At 41.9% G+C, this 13,558-nt stretch overlaps 1 protein-coding gene across 3 annotated transcripts in view; it reads right to left on the bottom strand.

The window, feature by feature from the left end:
* Positions 1–13,558, bottom strand: part of LOC120542856 (ubiquitin carboxyl-terminal hydrolase 47) — a 102,937-nt gene that overhangs the window by 18,119 nt on the left and 71,260 nt on the right. For 2 of the 3 annotated variants that reach the window (XM_039775555.1, XM_039775556.1), the window contains exons 14-15: positions 326–890; positions 75–163 (exon numbers count right to left, since the gene is read on the bottom strand). The exons of the other annotated variant lie outside the window; for it this stretch is intronic. In XM_039775555.1, coding sequence (XP_039631489.1) covers positions 75–163; positions 326–890 — 654 coding nt within the window. The remainder of the gene's footprint in view (positions 1–74; positions 164–325; positions 891–13,558) is intronic. 3 annotated transcript variants of the gene reach the window in all.

Genomic DNA, 13,558 nt, shown 5'->3' with positions numbered 1-13,558 from the left:
GTCATCAGGCTGAGTGTTTGACCAATGGAACACAATATGCACATATGTGCAAGTGGATTTTGGAATTTGATTACCTTTCACAGTTTTCAACATGGCCTGACCGGGAATGAAGACTTTTGGATTTCTTGCCCCTCTTGTTGGTTTTAATGGCTGAACTTCGAGACTGCAAAATGCAAAGAAAAGGAGATCATTTAAAATAGATGGTAGGCACAATGAGTACTGCTGAAGCCTCACTGCACCAACATCTTTGGTTCATTGTGAAGCTGACCCACAGTCTATATGTCAATTGAAATGAATTTTTAATATAAGATTGTTAGAGCAGTACCTCTTTTGATTGACCTTTCTGAAAGCAAATTGGGTTTCTTGAAAGTTGCTGTCTGTATTTTGCTGTGCGTTTGAGTTTTCGCTGATTTCTCAGGAATTTTGTACTGTCTCTACCTTTAAGCACTCGGCTACATTCAGAAATAGATCTGACTTTATTCACAGGTTGTGGCATCGGACAGCCTCTAGCTTGCCTTTTTTTTGGAAAATATGGGAAAGTAATTTTACACATGTCACCACAGTCTCCGTTAATGTCAGGAATTTTTTTCTTCAGGCCACTGTTTTCAATGAGGTTACATTTGGTCTTAGTATTAGACTTAGGGTTTGAAGGTTTATTTTTCTTATCATAACTTGGAGTATAGCATGCATGAAAATCCAACCCTTGTTCTTGTTCTTTTCTGTCAGTCCCAACATTTCTTAAAGCAGTGTCCTGGTGTACTTCATGGATGTCATGATTGATGGATTTAAGAGAGTAACTGGAAGTACTTGGTGAGCTTGAAAAGTCTTCAGTTTCTGGACTTTGTTGTGATCTCATACCTTCCTGAAATCCAGCAACTTTTACATTTGCCCTAGCATAAGAAAAGGAAAACAGTCAAATGAAACATGATCTTGGCATAATATATCAGAGCAGTCAGCCATTCTGCAGTCAGATACTTACAGTCATATGAAAAAGTTTGGGACCCCCTCTCAGCTTGCATAATAATTTATTCTCCTTTCAACAAAAAATATAACAGTGGTATGTTTTTCATTTCCTAAGAACACCTGAGTACTGCGGTGTTTTCCGAAAAAAGATTTTTAGTGACGCAGTATTTAGTTTTATGAAATGAAATCAAATATGAAGAACTGGCTGTGCACAAATGTGGGTCCCCTTGTCATTGTGCTGATCTGAATGCCTGTCACTGCTCAATGCTGATTACTTGGTTGGATGAGCTCGTTAAACCTTGAACTTCATAGACAGGTGTGTCCAATCACGACTGGTAAAAGGTATTTAAGGTGGGCAATGGCAAGTTGTGCTTCCTTCCCTTTGACTCTCCTCTGAAGAGTGACAGACAGCATGGGATCCTCAAAGCGACTCTCCAAAGATGTGAAAACAAAGATTGTTGAGTCTCCTGGTTTAGGGGAAGGCTACAAAAAGCCATCTCAGAGGTCTAAAGTGTCAGTTTCAACTGTAAGGAATGGAATCAGGAAATGGAAGGCCACAGGCACAGTTACTGTTAAACCAACCTCAGGTCTGGCAGGCCAAGAAAAATAAAGGAGCGGCACACGAGCAGGATTGTGAGAATGGCTAAAGACAACACAGATCACCTCCAAAGATCTGCAAGAACATCTCGCTGCAGACGGTGTATCTGTACATCGTTCCACAATTCAGCACAATTTTCACAAAGAACATCTGTATGGCAGGGCGATGAGAAAGAAGCCCTTTCTGCACTGACGCCACAAACAGAGTCGCTTGTTGTATCAAATGCTCATTTAGACAAGACAGATTCATTTGGGAACAAAGTGCTTTGGACTGAGGAGACAACAATGGAGTTATTTGTTCAAAACAAAAAGAGCTTTGCATGGCAGAAGAAGAACACCGCATTTGAAGAAAAACACCTGCTACCTCCTGTCAGATTTCATGGAGGTCCCATCATGCTGTGGGGCTGTGTGGCCAGTTCAGGGACAGGGGCCCTTGTTAAAGTCGAGGGTCACATGAATTCAACCCAATATCAACAAATTCTTCAGGATAATGTTCAAGCATCTTTCACAAAGTTGAAGTTACTTAAGCAGGGGTTGAATATTCCAACAAGACAATGACCCAAAATACAGTTCAAAATCTACAAAGGCATTCATGCAGAGCGAGAAGTCCAATGTTCTGGAATGGCTGTCACAGTCCCCTGACTTGAATATCATCGACAGTCTATGGGATGATTTGAAGAAGGCTGTCCATCAAATTGAACTGAACTGGAGGGACTTTGTAAGGTAGAATGGTCAGAAATACCTCCATGCAGACTCCAGACACTCATCACAGGCTATAGGAGGACAGCGTCTAGAGGGTCAAAGGAGCAAAAGGAGGCTCAGCTAAGTATTGATGTCATATCTCTGTTGGGTGCCCACATTTATGCACCTGTCTAATTTTGTTATGATGCATATTGCATATTTTCTGTAAATCCAATAAACTTAATATCACTGCTGAAATCCTACTGTGTCCATAAGGCATGTCGTATATTAAAAGGAAGTTGCTATTTTGAAAGCTCAGCCAATGATAAACAAAAATCCAAAGAATTAAGAGGGGTTCCCAAACTTTTTCATATGACTGTATATTGTTAAATCAAGTCAAGTGAAAAAAAACATACTCACATACAAGTTTGGAAAGCTAAGTCAAAAAGATGGGCTTTCAGGCGGGATTTAACAGTGACCAAAGTTAGTGCTGACCTAATGTAAAAAGGTAGACTTTTCCAAAGCTCAGGAGCAGCTACTGCAAAAGCATGGCCCCCTCTATGCTTAAGCCTAGCATTTGGCACAACCAATAAGTTCTTGTCACTGGACCACAGTGACCATGAAGGACAGTAGACCATTCAGGGACTTCAGAACAAACAGGAAAATTTGAAAATCAATCCTGTAGCGAACAGGAAGTCATTGAAGAGAATCTAAGACTGATGTGATGTAATTCTGTTTTCACGTGCATGTTAGGGCCAGTTTAAACTTCAAGCTCAGAGCATGTAATGCACGCATAATGGCTGTCACACGTTACCAATGTTTTTTTGATGCTCCCTCAGAGCACGTTGTCAGAAAGTAATGTGACTCGTGCGTGAGTTGCAGTACCACTAAAAGTATGAATGGTGTGTGTGTGTTCAAGTTTTGGTATGTGACGTCAGCATCATTGTTTACTATGAACACGTGACTGCAGGCTTGCAGCTCCAACAAGTTCAGTTTTGCATGCTTCGATGTTTGATTAATGGTTAGATGCAGTGAAGCAAATCATCAAACTTAAATGCTGACATGCAAATGTTTTCATTGCACTTTTCTTCATCCATTTCTTTTGCATAGGCATTCCAAGCGTTGCATATTCCCCATTGTAATGACGCAATATATTTAAAGGTATCACATACTGTCTCGACCTTGTGTGACACTGTTGCTGTCTTTTTTTTTTGCAGTACCACCAGAATGCAAATAATTTTCTATTTTTAACATTTTTCTTCCCTCAACTCACAACACAGTGAAATTGGACGTTGTTTTCTCGCACTGAAACCAGGTGGAATCCTCCAGATCATTGCACGCAAGTATAGACGGTACACTGTTTGCGTAGCAGCATGTGTTATGTAGTGTTAAGTATAACCATGGCCATAGAAGCCTAGCAGCAGCATTCTGGACAAGCAGAAGATAGACAAGGGATGACTGATTAACTCCAATGTAAAAGTTAGAATAGTCAAGCTGAGAAGAGAAAAACTCATGAATTAGTGTTTCAAAATCATCTACAGAAAGAAAGAGCTCGACCTTAGCCTTTACCCTGAGCTGAAAGAAACAAGCTTTAACAATGGACTTCATTTGTTTAGTACATTTGAGGGCATTATCAATAACCAATCTGTATTGTTGTATGCATATGATGCAGACCGGTAGATTGGAGATCTGTCTGTAGGAGATTAGACACTGGAAAGTGGTGGCACGGGAAAACATACTTAGGCAGCATAGGATGGTGGTAGTCTGTAGGATGATGCTGGAGATCTAGAAGAGGAGGAGAGTCAGGACAGAGCCAAGGATCAAATGGTGGAAGCTGAAAAAGGAAGAGTGCAAGGCTGAATTCATGGAGGAGGTGAGACAGGCACAGGGTGGCAGTGAAGAGTCACCAGACAGCTGGGCAACTACAGCAGAAGTAGTAAGGGTGAGAGCAAGAAAAGTTCTTGGCGTGACATCTGGAATGAGGAAAGAGGAAAAGGAAACCTGATGGTGAAATGGGCAAATACAGGAGAATATACAGGGGCAGAGGATGGCAAAGAAGTGGGATAGTCAGAGAGATGCAGAAAGTAGACAAGAGTACAAGGCGATACGACGCAAGGTGAAGAGAGAGGTGTTGAAGGCTAAAGAAAAAGGTGTATGATGAGTTGTATGAGAGGTTGGACATTAAGGAGAGAGAAAGGGACTTTGGGGCTACAGAGAGAGGCCGAGCTGGGAAAGATGTACAGCAGGTTAGGGTGATAAAGGATAAAGATGGAAACGTACTCACAAGCAAGGGGAGTGTGTTCAGCAGGTGGAAAGAGTACTTTGAGAGGCTGATTAATGAAGAGAATGAGAGAGAGAAGGTTGGATGATGTGGAGATAATGAATCAGGAAGTGCAACAGATTAGCAAGGAGGAAGTAAGGACAGTGATGAAGAGGATGAAAAATGGAAAGGTCGTTGGTCCACATGACATACCTATGGAAGCATGGAGGTGTTTAGGAGAGATGGCAGTGGAGTTTTAACTAGATTGATTAATGGAATCTGGGAAAGTGAGAGGATGCCTGAGGAGTGGAGAAGAAGTGTACTGGTGCAGATTTTTAAGAGGAAGAGGGGTGTGCAGAGCTGTAGTAACTACAGGGGGATAAAATGGTGAGCCACAGCATGAAATTATGGGAAAGAGTAGTGGAAGAAGGGAGGTGATGATCAGTGAGCAGCAGGATGGTTTCATGCCAGGAAAGAGCACCACAGATGTGATGTTTGCTCTGAGGATGTTGATGGAGAAGTAGAGAGAAGGCCAGAAGGAGTTGCATTGTGTCTTTGTGGACCTGAAGAAAGCAAATGACAGGGTGAATGAGAAGAGCTGTGGTATTGTATGAGGAAGTTGGGAGTGGCAGAGAAGTACGTAAGAATTGTAAACGATATGTACAAGGGGAGTATGACAGTGGTTAGGTCTGCGGTGAGAGTGACGGAGGTAGGATTACATCAGGGATCGACTCTGAGCCCTTTCTTATTTGCAATGGTGATGGACAGGCTGACAGACGAGATTAGACAGGAGTCCCCGTGGACTATGATGTTTGCTGATGACATTGTAATCTGTAGTGATAGTAGGGAGCAGGTTGAGGAGACCCTGGAGAGGTAGAAATATGAGAGGAGAGGAATGAAGGTCAGTAGGAACAAGACAGAATACATGTGTGTGAATGAGAGGGAGGTCAGTGGAATGGTGAGGATGAGGGAGTGGAGTTGGCGAAGGTGGATGAGTTTAAATACTTGAGAACAACAGTACAGAGTAATGGGGAGTGTGGAAGAGAAGTGAAGAAGAGAGTGCAGGCAGGGTGGAATGGGTGGAGAAGAATGTCAGGAGTGATTTGTGACAGACAGGTATCAGCATGAGTGAAAGGGAAGGTCTACAAGTTGGTAGTGAGATCAGCTATGTTATATTGTGTTCGGGATGGTGGCACTGAACAGAAACAGGTAACAGAGCTGGAGATGGCAGTTAAACATTTGCATTGAGTGTGATGAGGTTGGACAGGATTAGAAATGAGGGCATTAGACAGTCAGCTCAGGTTGGATGATTGGGAGACAAAGTCAGAGAGGCGAGATTGTGTTGGTTTGGATATGTGAAGAGGAGAGATGCTGGGTATATTGGGAAAAGGATGTCAAGGATAGAGCTACCAGACAGAAGGGGAAGAGGAAGGCCTAAGAGAAAGTTTATGGATGTGGTGAGAGAGGACATGAAGGTGATGGGAGTGACACAGCAAGATGTAGAGGAGAGGAAGATATGGAGAAAGATAATATGCGGTCGCAACCCCTAAGGGGAGGAGCAGAAAGAAGAAGATCACAAATCACACCAAGATTTTTTGCAAAAGTTGTACAGTTGATTGTCTAAGGGTTTAAGTTAATATCTGTAGCACAAGTATGATCAGAATGCCCAAAACACACAATCTCTGTTTTTTGTCATTTAGACTAATAAAATTTAGTGACATCCATGTTTTAATGTCTTCTAGACTTTCCAATAAAGGTTTAAGAGAACTTGTTTTGATCTGTTTCAATGCAAAATATATCTGTGTATCATCTGCGTAGCAATGGAAGGTTATAATTGTGTTTTTTAAACATGCACCATGAAAAAAGAGTAGGCCCTAGAATAGATCCTTGAGGGACTCAACAGGTGAGAGGGGCCAAAGAAGAGGAACGATTGCCCAAGCTGACTGAAAAGCTTCTGTCTGTGAGGTATGACCTGAACCACTTCAAAACAGTCCCTTGAATACCCAGACACTGCTCAAAATGGGCAATAAGGACACCATGATGAACTGTATCAAATCCTGCAGTCAGATCTAACAGCAATAAGACAACATACGTATTACATATTTAAGTAACAGTCAATTGCCAAAACCTGTGGAATACACAACAACATATTAAAGGTTATATTCATTGTTTTTATACTGTGCTCCTACTAGGCTTACACTTAGAAAATGATTCCTCATTTGATTCCATGATTCCCCTGTGGGGTGCAGGTTTCTGGGCCAATCACTGTTTGTATGGAGTTTTCACGCTCAGTTCATGCCTACACTGGTTTTCCTCAATTACGCTGATTCTCCTCCCATCTAATTATGTATATGTTAGTTTAAATGTCAATTACAGATTCTCCCTTTGTGAGTGTGCCAGCATGCCCTGTGAACACTGATGCCCCATCTAGGGACTGTTCATTCCTTGCACCTATTCATGCCCAGAGGTTCCAAGGAAATTACACCAACTAAATGTATGAAGTCATTGTCTAGAACAGTCACAGACAGTAAACAGGCTAATACCTTGGACTTTGATGATACTGGTAATACATTTGGAGAAAAGCAAGACAGAAGCCTTCTAAGGTAGGTCAACTGATGTATTTAAGCCTGGTTTTAGGTATTGACTAGATTTGGTTGGTTGATTTTGAACGTTAAGCCATAATAATGTTAATGGCTTTAATATTATTGTTTGTAGCTTCCAGCAGTACTCAATAACCCCCATTGTTAGTATAGCACTAAGTATTTAGAGTGTAGCTTATGAGCACCAGCAATTACAGCTTTGTGTGTATTGTCGAATAACAAAATCAAGAGCCAGATCATTCATTTGAATTTAGCAAGGAAAATCTCAGTTTGTGCAATTGTTTTAGTGATGGATTGCTGACTGATCAGGTATTTCTCAGTCAGCACTGAGTTGCGCCATGCCAGCTGTATAGGATGGTATTATCTGCTTGTCATCCAGATACATGATTTCCTTACGCTGTAGTTGAACAGGCAAATGTCAAAGCACAATTTGCAGCCATGTCCAGTTTTCCAAATGTAATCAGAGGGATCGACTGCATGCACATTGCTATAAAGATGCTTTCAGAGAATGAATTTGCTTATATACATATACTAGCAAAATACCCGCGCTTCGCAGCGGAGAAGTAGTGTGTTAAAGAAGCAATGAAAAAGAAAAGGAAACATTTTGAAAATAACGTAACATGATTGTCAATGTAATTGTTTTGTCACTGTTATGAGTGATGAGTGTTGTTGTCATATATATCTACATATATACACATACATATACACACACACATAAATACATACACACATACATACATACATACACACACACATATATAAACATATATATACATATACATACATATCTACATATATACACACACAGCTATTTCGTATCAGTGCAATACGCTGCTTGTTAAAACGGATGACACCGCTCTTACGTGCAAGTCTGCGTGGATATTATGAACTATCGTATTTGTTCAAGTTCTATTTAAATTTTAAATAGAAGGAATTTTTATTTAGTCGACAGAAATATCTTTGGTAGGAATGGTAAAAACAGACAGGAATATTATTAGTGAATAAATCAACTCAAACCTTAAACAACTTATAATATTTTGCTCTCCATAAAAATATATCCTGTCTAAATTATACAAGTTAGAAATAAAGTAAGCGTTAAAAGAACAAACATTCAAATTTCTTTACTCTTATGTAATTTTATATAAAAATAAACTTAGATTTTAAATATCCCAAAAGATTTTGCTCTCCATAAAAATATATCCTGTCAAAATTATACAAATTCAAATATGAACATGCTGCATAACAAAACCTGGAAATATAAATAAAATGTGTTCCTTTCAGCAATAACAAATCAAATCATTCAGTTGTCTTTGCTCATATGTCATTTTAGAGCTGGGCGCCTGGCATCTTTTTGGCCACAGGTTCGTTTCTGTTTGGTGTGAGGTTCTGTGTTGTGGAGATTCTCAGGATGGATTGCAGGTGCTCATCAGTGAGGCGACTCCTGTGTGCTGTTTTGTTAGTCTTTATCACTGAGAAGAGCTTCTCACACAGATATGTGCTACCAAACATGCACAAGGTTCGAGCCGCATGTAGACGGACTTTTTGTTCTTCAAAGTCACCAAAGCGCCGTGCAAACTCAGTGCGCTCAGTTTATCAGCAAAGTGCGTATTTGGGAACACCGTAGTGACGACTTGGTTTAACATTACTTGGCAACAGGGAAAGTGGGGCAAGGTGCACTGGTGCATTTGTGTCTCCCATAAAAGCAGCTTCACTTGAAATCACTTTGTGATTGTGCACGGTTAAAGCGTCCGCTGAAGTGTCAGATTCTTATTTAATTATGCTGCTTTCTGTATCTTCTGCATTGCATTCAGGTTACCCTGATGTTTTGTCTCATAGTGCCGTCTTAGATTAAATTCTGTAATTACAGCCACATTAGCTCCACAAATGAGACACACGGGTTCAGTAAACATATACTCAGCCTCCCATCGGTTTTAAAGGCTCTATTTTCAGAATCAACTTTTCTCTTCAGCATCGTGTGAGCTAACCGCAATAACTTGCAGCATCATAAGGTAGACTTGATTAACGCGTAAGTGTTGCAAGGCAGCTGAAGCGCTGCATTATGGGATCTGTAGTTTATTGTGTTACCAGCGCTTCATATACCGGGCTTTAATAACAATAATACAGTATATAAAATGATCTCGGGGCGGATATAATTACGCGCCGGGCTGGATGTGGCGCGCTGCCCTTGAGTTTGACACATATGGACTAAATAGAACTTGAAAAGATATATTTTTCAAATGTGATCGCGCAATTCAGATAGAGTTGGCGCGACTACAGCCTGCATGCCTCAATAAGTCATCCTCCCTCGCTCTTACTTTTTACCGTTCATCTAATGAATACACTGAGTATGGCTTTACCAAAACAATCATTGATGGCGAATAAAGTATCCATTATTCGAGTATGTAGATCGGGATATATATATATACATATATATATATACCCAGCGTATCGCAGCGAGAAGTAGTGTGTTAAAAAGCTAGAAAAGAAAAGGGAACATTTTAAAAATAGCGTAACATGACTGTCAATATACAGTATTTGTTTTGTGAGTGTTACTGAGTGTTGCTGTCATCAAGGATTTGATTATCATTATTTCTTTCAATCAGGTTCGTATTTGTAGGATGTGTTGTGTTCAAGTTACATTCCGTGTTTGTCAATCGTTGTAAAGATGACAGGTTTCATTCATCGATTCGTTTCTTACTGCATCAATAAACAGCTCGTCTTCTTCTTTATCTGAGACCTGACACACTGCATGCACGGGTTTTTTACACTGTCTTCCTTTAGCGGGACATTGACTTTTTCCAACGTGTGCTTTGTTTCCGCAGTAGTTGGATTTATGAATATGCTTATATGTATCAGGCGCTTCATATTTTTGCTGCCTTTTCAATTGTGTAATTCGGTTTTGTTCAGCTCTTTGGAACTGTTGCTTTTATCTGTGCACTCGTCAGTTCCGTGAGCCGCTCGTGTACATGCATCGAAGGTTCCCAGCTGTGCTGGTGCCATCTCGTGCTATGTCCATGGCTGTATTTAATGTTACCTTAGTCCTGGCACTTAAAACTTTCTCTCGCAGTTTCGCTGAGTTTGTGTCAAACACCACCCTGACCATCTCATCTTTCTCTCCATAAGCACAGTCCTTCACCCGTGAATATTTAGTGGCAGTTTGCTATTGGATTGCGCTGACGGACGGCCTTATATGGGCAGGCACTAAATTACAAACGCCAGCGCAGCCTGTCTATGAACTTAATTTAAAGTGTAGGTTTACATCGTGCTTTGTTTCAGTAGCAGAACTCATGAATATGGTTGTATATGTCACTTTCGCTTCTTCTTATTGTTTCGCTGCCTTCTCAATTATATAATGCATGTTTTCTTCAGCGCTTTTTTGAGGTCTTCCTGGTTTTCTATGTACTGCATGATTACGTGGGAGGCGTGATGATGTCACACGAAACTCCGCCCCCACGGTGTTGAAGCTCATCTCCATTACAGTAAATGGAGAAAACTGCTTCCAGTTATGACCATTACACGTAGAATTTCGATATAAAACCTGCCCAACTTTTGTAAGGAAGCTGTAAGGAATGAACCTGCCAAATTTCAGCCTTCCACCCACACGGGAAGTTGGAGAATTAGTGATGAGTGAGTGAGTGAGTGAGGGCTTTGCCTTTTATTAGTATAGATATATATACAGTCATATGAAAAAGTATGGGAACCCCTCTCAGACTGCATAATAATTGACTCTCCTTTCAACACAAAAGATAACAGTGGTATGTATTTCATTTCCTAGGAACATCTGAGTACTGCGGTGTTTTCTGAACAAAGAAGCAGTATTTAGTTGTATAAAATTAAATCAAATGTGAAAAACTGGCTGTGCAAAAATGTGGGTCCCCTTGTCACTGTGCTGATTTGAATGCCTGTCGCTGCTCAATGCTGATTACTTGGTTGGATGAGCTCATTAAGCCTTGACCTTCATAGACAGGAGTGTCCATCATGAGTGGTCAAAGGTATTTAAAGTGAAAAAATTGCAAGTTGTGCTTCCTTCCCTTTGACTCTCCTCTGAAGAGCGACAGACAGCATGGGATCCTCAAAGCAACTCTCCAAAGATCTGAAAACAAAGATTGTTGAGTCTCCTGGTTTAGGGGAAGGCTACAAAAAGTCATCTCAGAGGTTTAAACTGTCAGTTTCAAGTGTAAGGAATGGAATCAGGAAATGGAAGGCCACAGGCACAGTTGCTGTTAAACCAACCCAGCAGGTCTGGCAGGCCAAGAGAAATACAGGAGCGTCATATGAGCAGGATTGTGAGAATGGTGACAGACAACCACAGATCACCTCCAAAGACCTGCAAGAACATCTCGCTGCAGATGAAGTATCTGTACATCGTTCTACAATTCAGTGCAATTTGCACAAAGAACATCTGTATGGCAGGGTGATGAGAAAGAAGACCTTTTTGCACTCACATCACAAACAGAGTCGCTTGTTGTATCAAATGCTCATTTAGACAAGCCAGAGTCATTTTGGAACAAAGTGCTTTGAACTGATGAGACAGAAATGGAGTTATTTAGTCAGAACAAAAAGCGCTTTGCATGGCGGAAGAAGAACACGGCATTCCAAGAAAAACACCTGCGACCTCCTGTCAGATTTGGTGGAGGTCCCATCATGCTGTGGGGCTGTGTGGCCAGTTCAGGTACTGGGACACTTGTTAAAGTCAAGGGTCAGATGAATTCAACCCAATATCAACAAATTCTTCAGGATAATGTTCAGGCATCAGTCACTAAGTTGAAGTTACTTAAGCAGGGGTTGGATATTCCAACAAGACAATGACTCAAAACACAGTTGGAAATCTACAAAGGCGTTCATGCAGAGGGAGAAGTACAATGTTCTGGAATGGTCGTCACAGTCCCCTGACTTGAATATCATCGAATGTCTATGGGATGATTTGAAGCAGGCTGTCCATCAAATTGAACTGAACTGGAGAGACTTTGTATGGAAGAATTGGTCAAAAATACCTCCATCCAGAATCCAGACTCTCATCAAAGGCTATAGGAAGCGTCTAGAGGATGTTAGATTTGAAAAAGGAGGCTCAACTAAGTATTGATGTCATATCTCTGTTGGGGTGCCCACATTTATGTGCCTGTTTAATTTTGTTATGATGCATGTTGCATATTTTTTGTTAATCCAACAAACTTAATGTCACTACTGAAATCCTACTGTTTCCATAAAGCATGTCAGATATTAAAAGGAAGTTGCTACTTTGAAAGCTCAGCCAATGAGAAACAAAAGCCCAAAGAATTAAGAGGGGTTCCCAAACTTTTTCATATGACTGTATATGTATATATATATCTGCAAAAGGCGGATCTACTAAATATCGATTTCATTTCTTTTTTGTGGTGCCCAAATTTATGCACCTGCCTGATTTTGTTTGAACAATTATTGCACATTTTCTGTAAATCCAATAAACTTCATTTCACTTCTCAAATATCACCGTGTGTGTCTCCTATATGATATATTTAACTGACATTTTTTATCGTAACAACCAACGATTTATACAGGAAAATAATGACTATTAACAAGGTTGCCCAAACTTTTGCATCCCACTGGAGCCTGGCGGGCGCTTTGGAGGACCCGAGGAGGCGAGTGCCTCCTCCAGACCGAGTGGGGCGGCCGTCCTGGTTATGCAGGGCCTCAGGTACAGGGCTTGGAAGCCCAGCCCTGTAGGGACCCGTGGCCACCGCCAGGCGGCGCCCAGTGCCTGTTTATTCCGGAGCCCGGCACTTCGCCACACCAGGAAGTGCGGGGGAAGCTGACAGGGGACGCCGGGCGGCTTCCGGTGCGCAGCCGGCATTTCCGCCACACGGGGTGTGTCCGCGGGAGATTGCCGGGAGCAGCTGGAGCCCATCGGGTTCCTATAAAGGAGCCGCCTCCCTCCAGTCGCTGACAAGAGTCGGGTGGAAGAGTGGCAGCGTCTGGAGGAGGAAGGAGGCGGTGGGAAGAAAAGAAAGAAAAGAAAGAAAGAGAGAGAGAGAAAAAGGAAAAGAAGAAAAGAGAAGGCATTGGAGTGGCCTGGACTAAGGAGTATTGGGGTTGGTGAGCAGAGTTATATAAAAGAATAATGAAAAATAAACCAGTGTTTGTGGGTGACATTGACGTGTCTGCCTGTCTGTGTCCGGGGCGAGGTTCACAATGGCGCCAGCGTGGGGCCCTCTGTCTGTGCCAAGGCGGGGACCCCAAAATAAAATTTTGTGAGCGGCCGGGCAGCAGGCAACCCCGCACCGGTTTGAGGGTGCGGTGCTCACGGCTCCCGAAGACGCGAAATTCCCCAGATCGCCACGGAATGCGATCGGATGCCTACCTGGTGCGGCAAAACTTCAGTGGGCGTTGCAGGGGTACAGCGGTCTCCTGTGTGGCTGCTGCCCATGAAGGCGTCCGGGGCGGCGTGGCGTATGTGAAGTCCATGCCGGGCGGGTGCCTC

The sequence above is a fragment of the Polypterus senegalus genome, chromosome 13 (assembly GCF_016835505.1).
Source record: "Polypterus senegalus isolate Bchr_013 chromosome 13, ASM1683550v1, whole genome shotgun sequence".
In the NCBI taxonomy this organism is placed as follows: Eukaryota; Metazoa; Chordata; class Cladistia; order Polypteriformes; family Polypteridae; genus Polypterus; species Polypterus senegalus.
The sequence above is the reverse complement of the archived record's forward strand: the minus strand, read 5'-3'. Positions and strand labels throughout refer to the sequence as shown.